The sequence below is a fragment of the Cyprinodon tularosa genome, unplaced genomic scaffold, assembly GCF_016077235.1.
Source record: "Cyprinodon tularosa strain WSP-4 unplaced genomic scaffold, ASM1607723v1 ctg314, whole genome shotgun sequence".
NCBI lineage: Eukaryota > Metazoa > Chordata > Actinopteri > Cyprinodontiformes > Cyprinodontidae > Cyprinodon > Cyprinodon tularosa.
In genome coordinates, this window is record NW_024039024.1 from 864,944 (window position 1) to 878,387 (window position 13,444).

The 13,444-nt window shown below is 38.4% G+C and overlaps 1 protein-coding gene across 1 annotated transcript in view; it reads right to left on the reverse strand.

Annotated features, from left to right (window-relative positions):
• Nucleotides 1-13,444, reverse strand: part of LOC119788305 (neuronal acetylcholine receptor subunit alpha-3-like) — a 34,734-nt gene continuing 21,290 nt past the window's right edge. The window contains exons 2-7 of the mRNA XM_038292560.1: nucleotides 5,986-6,125; nucleotides 5,748-5,792; nucleotides 5,552-5,661; nucleotides 5,043-5,250; nucleotides 2,540-3,553; nucleotides 1-981 (exon numbers count right to left, since the gene is read on the reverse strand). Of these exons, the coding sequence (XP_038148488.1) occupies nucleotides 856-981; nucleotides 2,540-3,553; nucleotides 5,043-5,250; nucleotides 5,552-5,661; nucleotides 5,748-5,792; nucleotides 5,986-6,125 (1,643 nt within the window). The 3' untranslated portion in view covers nucleotides 1-855. The remainder of the gene's footprint in view (nucleotides 982-2,539; nucleotides 3,554-5,042; nucleotides 5,251-5,551; nucleotides 5,662-5,747; nucleotides 5,793-5,985; nucleotides 6,126-13,444) is intronic.

Below are 13,444 nucleotides of genomic sequence, written 5' to 3' on the forward strand. Positions count from 1 at the left end.
TGAGTTCCAATAAACAGTTTTATTGTTTCATCTTACAGGTTTAATTGTTTAATTCAACATTTTGTTGGAAACAGTGAATAATACATTCCAAACTCCTGGTCTGAATGCATATCTTGTATATACCAAATGTCGTCGTTAAGGGTGCAAGGCTACCATGCACTAGAATTACTTTCTACAGGAAACGTCAAATACTGGTACATGAATGCTTTTGGAAAAAAAAAACACAACAAAACAAAAAAAAACACTAAACATTATCTTCATCACCAAACATCTATATACTGTAATTTGCAGAAAGAGAAAAAGAGTATATTGTGCCATAGTTCCTAACAGTGTTATCACTGGTTTGAAATGACAAAGTGCTACTTTAAAGGTATTCATAGTTTTATTCTTTAAGTGAAAAATGTTTCTAAGAATTTCTTAAAAACTGACATCTGAGCTGCAGCGCCAAAGTGTGAAAAGATGTCAACAGATGGAGTCCCTGGAACAACACTGAAGAGGTGTAAAAGAAACACAGGGGAGACAATGAGATAGTCAGGTAAAAGGAGGAAAAGTTTGGAAAATATGTGATCTGTGAGCAAGGACAAAATGAGTTAGTATTGCTATAGCATGCCATTGAAAGTTAAAAAAAAACAAAAATAAAAATGAGGACCTACAGCTGTAAGCTAGAAGCTATAGATAATGAAGGCCCTCTAAAGATGCTAAACACACAGAGTGAGATAAGCCTGAAAAGGAACAACAGTAGTTTTGTGCTTGATTTGAAAATGTGCAGAATATTTCCAGGAGTAACTTAAGTAAGGTACAAAGAAAAGGGGGTAGACAAGAAAAGCAGCTTGGAAAAGAGGCAAGACAATTTAATCATTTAAAGAAACTTATAAGTGGCTGCAGGAAGAGTCCCAGAGTTCCCAGCACACACACTGTCACAAAAACCCAGAGGAAAATCCTGTCGATGACCATGGCAACATACTTCCAGTCATCCTCCACCTGAAGAGAGAACAGAAACAGAACATTTTACAGAAATATTTTGAAACTTATGAAGACACCTGTTATTAATCACAAGTTTAGATGTTTTAAGTCAAGAAACGTGAGTCCTGTTTGTGGCACAGCATGGGGTTAAAGCTGGTCTAGTCCTAATGTTTTTTTGTTTGCGTTCACTGAAAGCCTTGAATACAGTTAAAAACTGTATTTAAGAAAATAAACACAAAAACAGTTTTTGTAATTTGTTTAGGTTTAGGTTGTTTGTTTTCTAAAAGACTTCTGGAGCCAAGCATATTTTCCTTGTGCTATATATGGGTTTCAGGTGTGCAAAACAAGATTATGATTAAACTGTGACCAATATAACGCTATTATGCATTTTGAGGAAGCAGTTTAACTATTCTCCAATCCTCGAAGCAAGATCCCTGTAGCTGAGAAAAAAATGGAGCTGACGCAACAAAGATATCAGGACCATCCAGAGTGTGAGGAGGGCATGCAAATAAACAAAAACCCTGCTTCTGGAACAAACAAGCAGCTTTAAGTTCCTGATATAGCCAAGTGAAAATGCTTTCTGCAGAGTTTACAGAGAAGGGTATAAATATACTAACAATGCAAAGGTGACACAAATGCAATTTCTGTGTGTGTTTATGCACAGCTGTTTTTTACATAAACTATGAAAACAAAATCATTCCACTAAACTTAACAGGATAGATAATCATTAAAAAATATTAAGAATAATCAATTCATATATTGTTTTATGTACCAATTACTGTTCACTTTATTAATACATAGGGCGTAACTTAATCTGATTAATCAGGCTAATGCTGTTCAGCATCAATGAGTCAGTTCCCCATAAGTCTGATACAGTTAATTTAAGTCCCTGATAAACAAACAGTTTACAAATATCCCTGTTTAGAACCAGCAGATCCTTGGACATTAAATGTTTCTCAAAACAAGTTTTATTGCCTCTGTCTCCTGTTCAAAGGTGTAACTAGAGATATCCGACTATTAAGTGAGCTTTTGCAACAACCCATCATTTCAGTTAGAGTTTTATCTTTTTGCATGCAGTTTCAGTACATGCAGTCTAAACAGTCAGATTATTTTTTGCTGTTTTTTTTTTTTTTTTTTTTGCGTAACAGGATTAGGTAGACTCTGAAGAACTGATAATGTAGCAGCGCTCTATGAAGCAGTCTGAGAGTTCAGAAAAGCTGATTGTATCAAAAAAAAAAAACTCAAATGCTGAAAAGAAACACATAAAAAATTGTAATTGATTACTGATCACATGTTATGGGATTCGTATTATTTCAAGTATTATTGTTATTTAGTTCTTATTGTTTTCTATTGTAAAATTTGTGCAGCATCACTTTACAAAGCATCAAGTTTCAAACAATTCCCTTGGGCCCTTTCCAGCTCCAGTCATAGGAATTTTCTGTCTGACACTGAATACTAATTTCAAAGTATTATTAGATCTTCTCTGGAGAGACAAACTGAATCTGGTTAGTCAAAGAATTCTAATACTTACACAAAACATCAACCAACACTTAAAAATAAATACTTGCTTATGTACCTCCTTGGCTTTGTTGCGTGTCCTCATATTTTCTGCAATGTATTTTACACTCTCGATGGCCTGCTTGATCTCTGGCGACACCACAGAAAAGGCAACCACGGCATTGACTGGCGACGAGGCATTCAGAGGCCTCGGCACCTTGGGTAGCTCCGACTCCGGAGGCCTCTGAGCTGGGGTGGCTTGAGGAGGAGGAGGGGGAGGAGGGGGAACCATTGGTGGTGGAACAGGAGTTGGTACCTCCTTGCCTCTGTAGGGACATCTCCTGGTCATGTCTCGGTGAAGGTCACGGTTTATGTCCCCATATTCCACACAGTTCATAGAGCCACCAGCTGAGGAAGTTCCTCCCCCTCCTGAGCCACTATCCAGCGGTGGGCATGCTACACCTCCAGCTATACCACCAATACTAACACTTCCTGAGCTGCTTCCTCCTCCTATGCTGGTCTTTCTCTTCTTAATTGCTCCGCTGCTGATTCCTCCTGCTGCTCCTGTGATTCTGGCAGGTGCTAAACAGCCCTGGTCAATAGGCCGTCTCATCAACATTACTCTTGGCAGCACCCCAAGGAACACCATCCTTACCCACTCCGGCATTGTGTGAGTCATTGGGGTACGGTAGTGGACATTCAGCACAAAAACAGTGATGACGATGCTTAGAGTCACAAAGATCATGGTGAAGAGAAGATACTCTCCAATCAGCGGGATGACGAGTGATGTTGAGGGGATGGTTTCAGTGATGACCAGCAGGAACACAGTGAGGGAGAGGAGGACTGAAATGCACAGCGTGACCTTCTCTCCACAGTCCGACGGGAGATAGAAGACAAGCACCGTGAGGAAGGATATAAGGAGACATGGAATAATTAGGTTTATAGTGTAGAAGAGAGGTAAGCGGCGGATGTAAAAAGAGTAGGTGATGTCTGTGTAGATTTCTTCACAGCAGTTATACTTTATGTCATGTTTGTATCCAGGTGCATCAATGACCTCCCACTCCCCACTTTCCCAGAAGTCTTTCAGGTTGACCTGATAAAAAAAGAGGGACACATTAGAAAATAAATCCTTATATTAGCAACTTTTGACTTATCTCTGATTCCTCTGTTTGAGAAACAAAACAAAACAAACAACTGATACATAAAAATGATGTACAGTGTCATATTTTAGATCAACAAACTAAACCAGGAAGGAGAAATATAAAAAACATTCAATTTTGTTTTTGTTGGAAAATAAATATATACAAATTAAAGATCTGATAATACACTGCTAGGTAGCCGATTAAAACAAAGTTGCTTTACAACATAGATTATTTCATATAGTATTTGCAATCAACATAAGCTTCCATACTGTACATGGCATTTCTTAATCCTATATTTTTTAACTTACAGCTTACAGACCTCAAATGACTAAAAATACAACATTTTCATTTGTTCTCCATGTTTAAGTTTGAGTGAGAAAGCATTGCTAGCTGCTAATTAGGGTCTTCTCAGGTAGCAAAGCTGAATCTATTTTATGCTCAGTTAAAACATGGAGCAGTGATGGAAGTGGAAGGGACTACTCCCACCCATTGGTGAGTAAAGTTGTTTAAATTTAAAACATAGGAGCCAGAGACGCCAATGACCAACAGGGCATATTGATTCTTTAGTCAAATCCTTAAATCTAGCAAAGTTGCTATTTCAGCAGCATCTTAAATGAGGAACTTATTATTTTATTAAGTCTCCTAATCAATATGAAAAGAGAATGAATAACTTAATTCTGATGTAACTAAGCCATGTTTGCTGGCTGTCTTGACCCTTTACACCTTTTTATCTACGTCAAAGAAATCTTTAATTGGACTAGATTCCAGGCTTTGTTTTCATCACCCCAGAACTTTAGCTTTGGTGTTTTTAACCCACTGTGTAACTAATTTGATGTTATGCTTAGGCGCAATTCGAATATATCAAATAGTTGCCTCTGGCTCCTGTTTCTTTTCCTTTTTAATGTGATCAGCAGTATGAACACTATCACAGATAGGAAAAGAACTCCAACATCCTGTGCATTTCGGACATGATCACACGGCAGAGATGCACATGGATGACACTGATAAAAATTGTGACTACACAATAAACACAACTTGCACAAATTACAAACAAAACAAACATATGAAGGTGTGTACATTTAAAACTGTCACACGTAGATATACTGTACATATAAACTGCTAGGTGTTCTGTGCTCATAGGACATGCCAAGCAAAGCATTGTGGGACTTCGTACAGCTCCTTAGCACAAGTTAGGAAGCTCAATATGCTAATGCAATATGATAGGAAGCATACAGGCTACTTTTCTCTCCGCCTTCCTTACTGCTAGCACTTTTAGCACTTATCATGACAACTAGTGACACGGCTCTGCTTCGGCTTAAGTGTTCTTACTGATTTATTGTATAAGGATTGAGCTTGGGTGTTTTGGCTTGAGACACTGTGCAGGTCATTTTTCTGACCACAATAAAATTACATGCTTGTTCTACTGAAAATCCTTCTGACCTTTGAGCCAATGAGCACCAAGTCAATCTTTGCTTTGTCATAAGTCCAGGACCCGAACTTCATAGAGCAGTTCTGGTAGTCAAAGGGGAAGTAAGTGATGTCCATTGGACAGGATGACTTGAATATAGCTGGAGGAACCCAAGTAATGGTGCCATCATATTTCAGCAGAGCTTTAGTCTTGTCTTCCACAAGAAAATCCCCAACAGCACTGTGGGTGAAATGTGTTAGGGTTAATACATTAAATTCTGAATATTAGAAGATTCAGGGAACACAACTGATATTGCAGTCATAAAGTCAAAAAGTAAACTTACAAGCTAAACATAGCTTTTCATGTTATGGCCAAATCTGAGACAAAGTATTTTCCAAAATGTAAAAAAAAAAAAAAATTAATGTAATGTCTCCATGAAGCAGAAGTATTAGATTTCAATTAAAATAAACAGGTTACACCAAATAACTGATCCTATTTAGACAATATTATCCACCTTAATGTTGAAAAACAAAAAACATACTTGTTGTATAAAACAATATCTGGTCTCCAAATCTTGTTGGATGGAACTCGTATGAACTCGATACCATCAAATTCTACTGGAGTCCATCTCAGTTTGTAGTCATTCCAAACCTGAAGGATGGATAAAGCAGAAACTGTTGACATGCAGATTAAATTTAAAACTTACCACTGAGAATGAGAATATTAGCAACACTTACATGTCTCAGCCACAAGTTTGTTTCCATAATTTGATTCACTTCATCCTAAAAAAATTCAAAAAGATAAACATAGATAAAAGAACGATGGATGGATGGATGGATGGATGGATGGATGGATGGATGGATGGATGGATGGATGGATGGATGGATGGATGGATGGATGGATGGATGGATGGATGGATGGATGGATGGATGGATGGATGGATGGATGGATGGATGGATGGTTCAGTGTTCTTACCACTTTAACAAGCTGCGATATGGACACCTCAAACTCCACTGTAACTGGATCCGATACATTTTCCACTGGTCTGATGAACTGGTTATATCTTCGAAACAACCTTCGGAATAATCTGTCCTCTGCTTTTGATGCAATGCATCCTAGATAAAAAAAAATAAAAAATAAAAAAAAACAAGGGAAGAGGATGTAGAAGAAATTAACAGATTAGGAAAAAATAAATAAATAACGTCACTTTACTTTGACAGAGTTAGACTGGGGCTTTGTGGAACTGTCTGTGATTTTCACCTCCGGTAAATTAAACTTGACAATAATATTACAGAAAAGGTCACCCCATCCAACAGATTTATCTTCAGAGTCTGCAAACAGAAAGTTATTACAGATAATAAAAGATGAATTTTTCACTGACATAGAGGATACATTTCCCAAGACTATCCGCCATCACATGTTTCGGGTGACCATTAAAAAGCCTTGATCTCAGTTACATCACACATTTCTGGACAAAGCTGAACTGTAGTAAAATAGACTAATAAGTCGGACTCAGTAAAGGGATCTCTGTCAGGAGAAATAGGTGAAAATTCCAGCACACTATTGTTAGTAGTGGGATAATGAAAATGTTTGATCTTAGTAATATTTCATAAGGAAATCCCACTAAAACTGACAAAATGAATAGTTATTTTCTAGAAAGCAATCCTTTAAGCAAAAAAAACCTTACTATTTAGATATTAAACAAAAGTAAAAAATGGTAATCCTATTTAAACTAAAATAGAAACCTTTAGTCGGACAGTGAGAATAGCCCGTATATTTCAAAAATCTTTTATGGAAGTTATGACGATTTGAACAGGATACTGGCATGAAGAGGGAATGGTGTAAAGAGGCCAGTGCAGGTGTCAAATATTTCCTCTATCAAAAGTTGAGTTGCTACAGTACTATAAAGGTACGTTCACACTGCAAAACTTGTGCTAGTTTTGTCTGCTTTTGCTTGCTATGATATTCATCCGGCCAGCCAATGCATCTCGTGTGGCAGGCGAGTTCACCTGGTGGGCGAAAGCTAGCCTGACATAGTCCTACTCAATTCTAGTCAGAATATGAGTCTGACACTGCTCCATAGAGCTGTGATTATGGGGCGTGTTTCGAACGAACCAGGAAAAAAAATGCCTCTGCACTCAATTGGATAGACCTACAACTAATAAGAGCAACGGAGTACGTGACGTATGTTAAGCGACGCATAGTTGTCAACAAAAATCAAAGCGTGCAGTTGCACGCCTAGAATAAGAAGATGAGCCTTGACCGCGTTTCTCTGTTCCTCTTAAAATTAATTTGCTGTCGATATCTTCTAGAACAGACCTAATAGCAGAATCTACACACCTCAACTCTCCAGCGGCAGCCATTGTTGTTGTCACCCATGCACTTTGGTGACGTGGTTGATTACGTTACTGTTGATCATCTGTCCATCATTGTTTAAAGCCCGCCCTGACAATTTGATTGGCCCGCCAGATATTGTGCGAGCACACTCGCGCTACTATTGAGCAATGCCAGACCGAACTTCCCGATCTCAAACGTTGTGGGCGGGACTAAGTTCAGAATGGCACCCAGGCTAGGCGAAAGCGTCCTACCTCATGGAATCTGCTGATCGTTGGTTCCACCTGATCATGGTGACACAGATTTACAAGGCGACTGGCAGTGCTTATTACTTGAGAAAGTCGAAAAAGCAGTCGGTGTTCCTAGGTTAACTAGATTCCAGAACTATACCATCAACCAGATTTGATGGTATAGTTCTGAATGACAGTCGCTTTCCACCAACCCACAGGTGAGATGGCATGCTGAAGCTCAGACCAAAGCAGAGGGAAATCAGTGTGAGAAAACCAGAGAGAAAAAAAACATCACCAGGAACAGGCTGCCAGCCATGTCAGCCTTTGAACTATGGAACCAAAGCAAGAGATTGGAGGATCCCTCCAGGGATTCAGCGCACTAGAGTGGGGGAGTGGAGGAAGAGTGGGAAGCCCGCTGGGGACACAGCACCGGGGAGAGAGGGTACAGCCGGCTGGGGCTTCCTAAATAAGATAACTGCAGAGGAACAGAGGAGCATTGCAGCAGATCAGATAAGTCTAACAGGAAGACAGAACACTGAGCGCAGGTAAGAGACTACGGCTGTCCGAGAGCAGGACAACGGCACATCTGAGAGCTATCCATGAAGGCATAGCCAGGAGAGGGTACAGCTGGTTGGACATAGCTTATAGGGTAAAGGGCTCATTATGTTTGACTGTGTGGCTTTGCCCCTATGCTGGCCGGCTCTGAGGAGGCGTGTACAGAACAAAAAGCAAGCTGACAACACCACACTACACCAGGAAGTAGAAAACACAGCTGTTTACAACTTGAACAAAGCCCCTTCATGCTGTTTGAGAACAGTCATTTTTTTCTTTGTGTTTTTCCACAACGTGTTTATAATGGTGATATTTATGGGCTAAATCACGGGATGTCTATAGATGTTTACCCTCACCAGCACGAGCTGCTGCTTGCTTGCCATGTTTTCCGTGCGGATCCATCCGTGCAGTTACAAATTTTCCTTGGTGATCTGTGCGAATATTGTCCAAGGGGCGTGGAAGCCAAAAATTACATCATTTGGCTGACTCGCACGTCCAGCATAAACTCAGCTTATCTGTATGAAATGAAAGCAGTACCCCAGAGGATCAGCTAAGCTGGCCTAGACAGTCACTGGCAGGGTTGGGGAAAAAACGCATCAGTCTATGCTGGAGGTCAGATATAAAAAACAGTCTTTCTAGAAATAAATTAAAATGGCTTTTTTAAAAGCCACCTTAAATCCACTTTAGAGCATACAAACTTTGTCCTTTGTCAACATTATTTTCTTCTGTTTCCATTTTTTATAAAATAAGATAATCTTCACTGCGCTCCTTCACTGTAGCTTACAGCCCGACCAGTCTCTGACTGGATTTTGCAAGTGAATATAAACAAAAGTTCAGAATTTCCAACTTTACTCGATCAAATGCCGCTGACATCACCAAAATCATGCCCTTCGTACATTCTCCATCGTCGCCTCGCTCAGTCTCACTCCACATTGCTTCGCTCCAGATCCACCCATCTACATAGAGATAACATGGGAATCCTTTGCTTCAGCTGTAAAATTTGCACTGATTGTAAAACAAGTTTATTCAAACAGCGCAACTACCGGTAATACCTATTGTTATGAAATATTAAAAATAAGAAACTGCTACAGATTCGCCGAGTTAATTATGAAACTCAGATGATTACTAAATAAGAACTTTCATTAAAATTTATCATAAACAGATTTCTGCAAGTATAAAAATTGAAGCTCAAATAGAAAAAGTTTAATAATACAAAAGACTGTTGGTTGAATAAGTTCGACCAACAGCCTTTTCAAATATATTGCTTTAGTTTTGCAAACAGGGAACCGTTTTGTTTATGAACAGATTTAAATAAATGCAACAAAAAGGCATCTGCAGAGGTGTGTACAGAAGACTGAACTCAAAATCAGATTGCGGAAAACTGCCACAAGGAAACGTTTGTGCTTGGGATAGCACATAGACCTATGCTTATCTGAGCAGAAAGAATTGCCTCAAGACAGCATGCACTCACGCCACCAAAGCAAACTTAGGAATACTGAAAACTAGTCTGCTATGGCTTTAGTGAGCTCCAAGTCTTCCATTACTTTTATATAAGCATAATCAGATCTAAATATTACATTTTACATTATTTTCTTTCTTCGATAATTAAATTTTCTAAACTCACAAATATAAAGAAATTGTTTGCCTTTTTATGTCCTTGAACTTCAAACCGAATAACCAATGATGCATGTAAGAACAACTGCTTTTTAAAAGCTAAAGATGACCTCTTACATCACAGTTTTCAAGTCAAGGAGAAAAGCACACTCTATTTACAGCCTTTAACAGTACAAAGTCATATTAAAAAAGACACTCTACCATGTGAGTCAGTTTAAATGATTTATTTTTTAATTAAAAGGCAGAGTGTCACAATAAATCTTCAAATAAATAAACCCATTAACTGAAAAGAGATTTTTTTTTTCAATTAGATAAAACTTGAGATTTTATTATGGGAAACTTGATGTTTGAATTTATTATTTTGGTCTACAGACCAAAAAGCTTCATTTTCATATGTTCCTCCGCCTTTTTGTCTTTCTTTTCTTTGTACAATCTTATAATTTAATTCAGGTCTTAACATTATTATAAAGAGGAAATACCCAAAATACTTTAAATTAGATTTTGACTTTTTAAAATAGCATCAGTTATCAGTCAAATACAGGTACAAATCTAAAATATCATCATCATGTACAGTATCTAATGTACTTGTAAAAAAGAGCATTCTTGTTTTCTTTGTTTTTTATTGGTTCTAGCCATATTCCCAACAGTGTTACATTCATTATTATTTTTATATTATTGTTGTTTACCAACACAATATTACCTGGAAGGTCAGACGTTGTTCCATCTCACTATATTACTTACACATTATTAGAGGAACCTTCTACACTGAAATAATTCTGTTATTCTCACTTTTTTATACAGCCGTTTGAGCAGTTTATTCAGTACCCTGATGGATATCTTGTGAACACCTAACTCAGTTAATTCGTTCATCTTCTCAAAAAAATACCAACTTGACAGGGCAGAAAATACAACTTAAGAGGTGATTTCTATGAATATTGCACATGTCTAGCTTGGTTTCATAACAACAGCACAGGAGCATTGATGTTACAAAGACAGAGTTCACCTTAAAGAGGCTAGTTGTATTATGATGTCTGGAAGCATCATTGCATGTGAGAGCAGAATATGCAGCCCCTTATACAGGTCAAAAGTAGTAAACAATTCTTCAACCAACAGCAGAATGACTATTTCTCATTAAACTACATTTAAGTCTTAAATCATTCACACCCAAGGCAATTTTTTTTTTATCTTAAATTATTCTCATTCAACAGGGAAGTTTGTTTCTCTCTGGAAATGTGAAAGGCATTTCCTTGAAGCTAGTAAAATCATGTAAAAGGAGTCTCTGATCTTAAAAAAATTATATGGATTTTTTTTGTAAATTGATATTTCGAAGTTCTCTAGCTTTCATAATTATGAATAAAAAAATGCTTTGTCATGATTTGGACTTTTCCGTCTGCACTGCTCCTCTCTGTTCCTGCTCCTCTCTTTATTGCAGTTGTGTTTCCCCTGCCTGCATTACATCATGCCACATTCACCTAAAATGTGAGCTTGGTTTTATAATCAGCTCCCTAGATCAGGCATGTCCAAAGTCGGTCCTCAATGGCCACTGTCCTGCAGGTTTACCCTGCCTCAGCACAGCTGATTGCCATTTATAGCTGATTGACAGGCTTTTGCTGAACTGCATCACCAGAATCAGATGTGCTAAAGCCAAGAAACATTGAAAACCTGTAGGACAGGAGTTCTTGAGGATTGACTTTGAACATTCCTGCTCCAGATGGCAACCTTTGCCAGATTATCCAGAGCCACCATGTGAGTAAAAATCAAGCATTATTTCCCTGTCTGCCTCATCCCTATTCTGCCTTGCCCTCCTTGGATATTTTCATGGTTTCTGATCTTTGGATATCAAGCTTGCTTGTATCTATTGATTTCTGCTTCCTGCCTTCCCCCTGGGTTTGTCAGTCTGGATCTATCTCCTTATATTCTACTTTGTTTCAATGCCCTGATGACTAGTTTTAGCCGTACACTTGGATCCTTCTGCCCCCCCTTTTCTGCTTCCATTGCTATGAAAAAGTTTCTATTCCCACAATTAGAATACTGTCTTATTCCAGGTTTGTTGTATCCTGTATTCTGTTACTGGAGATTCTCGTTTAAAGTCCCTCGTTCAACCAAGGAGTCTTACTCACAACCTGTCAAGTTCTCTGTGACATCACCCAGCTGTCACCAGCCTGCTTTAGTCTAAATTTATTTTCCATACTCTCCTCTGAATTCTGAGAATCCTCAACTTTAAGTTCCTGTCCAGCTACTGATCTTGCTCTCTTCTTTCAGAGCTTTCCGGCTTTACTTTTGGTGGTGTCCTGCCAGTGTCTGGATGAATTTGGGGACCTCAGAACAACTCTTTACAACTCAATATAACAGCAATCAACAAATCCTTATTTCTTACAATCTTTTTACATGTTTTCCTACAGATTTGGTGATTCATATTCAGTCTTTGAGCTCTGTCTATGTAAGACAGGAAGTCCTCCTTCCCTTCAATCTAAACTTAAGCTCCTTCCATCTTTGTCAGACTCAAGTTACTCTGGCTGCACCCATCCAAAACATAGGTATTACTGTCAGTCAGGTTTAAAAAAAATGCTAGTAAATTAATTTTTAAAAGGAGATTAGAAGTTACTATTCTCATCCACATATGGTCTAAATTCCACATCTTGAGTGAACTACTTTTACACAGTGAAAAAGCTGGGGAGCCACTTGTGTTTGAAGGTATAGTGAACGTTGTCCTTTTTCTGGGTAGATGATCAAAATAAGTGGTCCTCCTAATCTATCATTCTGGTGATATGTTTATGTAAGGCCGTCCTTTGCTCGTCCTTATTTTCACTTACTGGTGGTGAGTCTGACATAGTGGAAAAATTGCAATCCTTTCTTTTTTGGAAAGTAAGCTTGTATGAGAGATGCAAACAGCAACTTTTAAACAGAGCGTGCATGAGGAGAAATGGGCTTGTGCATGCTCTCCCTCATGTTTAATAGGCATTCCCTCTCTGGAGCGGGTACAGGGTTGTGCAAGTTTCAAAAATTTGCGAAAATCCTCCACTACAGGTGCTGGTCATAAAATTAGAATATCATGAAAAAGTAGATTGATTTCAGTAATTCCATTTAAAAAGTGAAACTTGTATATTATATTCATACATTACATACAAACTCATATATTTCAGATGTTTATTTTGTTTAATTTTGATGATTACAAATGACAACAAATGAAAATCTCAAATTCATCATATCAGAAAATTAGAATATTACTGAAGACCAATAAAAACAAAGGATTTATAGAAATGTTGGCCAACTGAAAAGTATGAACATGAAAAGTATGAGCATGTACAGCACTCAGTATTTAGTTGGGCCTCCTTTGGCCTGTATTACTGCAGCAATGCGGCGTGGCATGGAGTCGATCAGTCTGTGGCACTGCTCAGGTGTTATGATAGCCCAGGTTGCTCTAATAGTGGCTTTTAGCTCTTCTGAATTGTTGGGTCTGGTGTATTGCATCTTCTTCTTCACAATACCCCATAGATTTTCTATGGGGTTAAGGTCAGGAGAGTTTGCTGGCCAATTAAGAACAGGGATACCATGGTCCTTCAACCAGGTACTGGTAGCTTTGGCACTGTGTGCAGGTGCCAAGTCCTGTTGGAAAATGAAATCTGCATCTCCAAAAAGTTGGTCAGCTGCAGGAAGCATGAAGTGCTCTAAAACTTCCTGGTATGTGGCTGCGTTGACCCTGG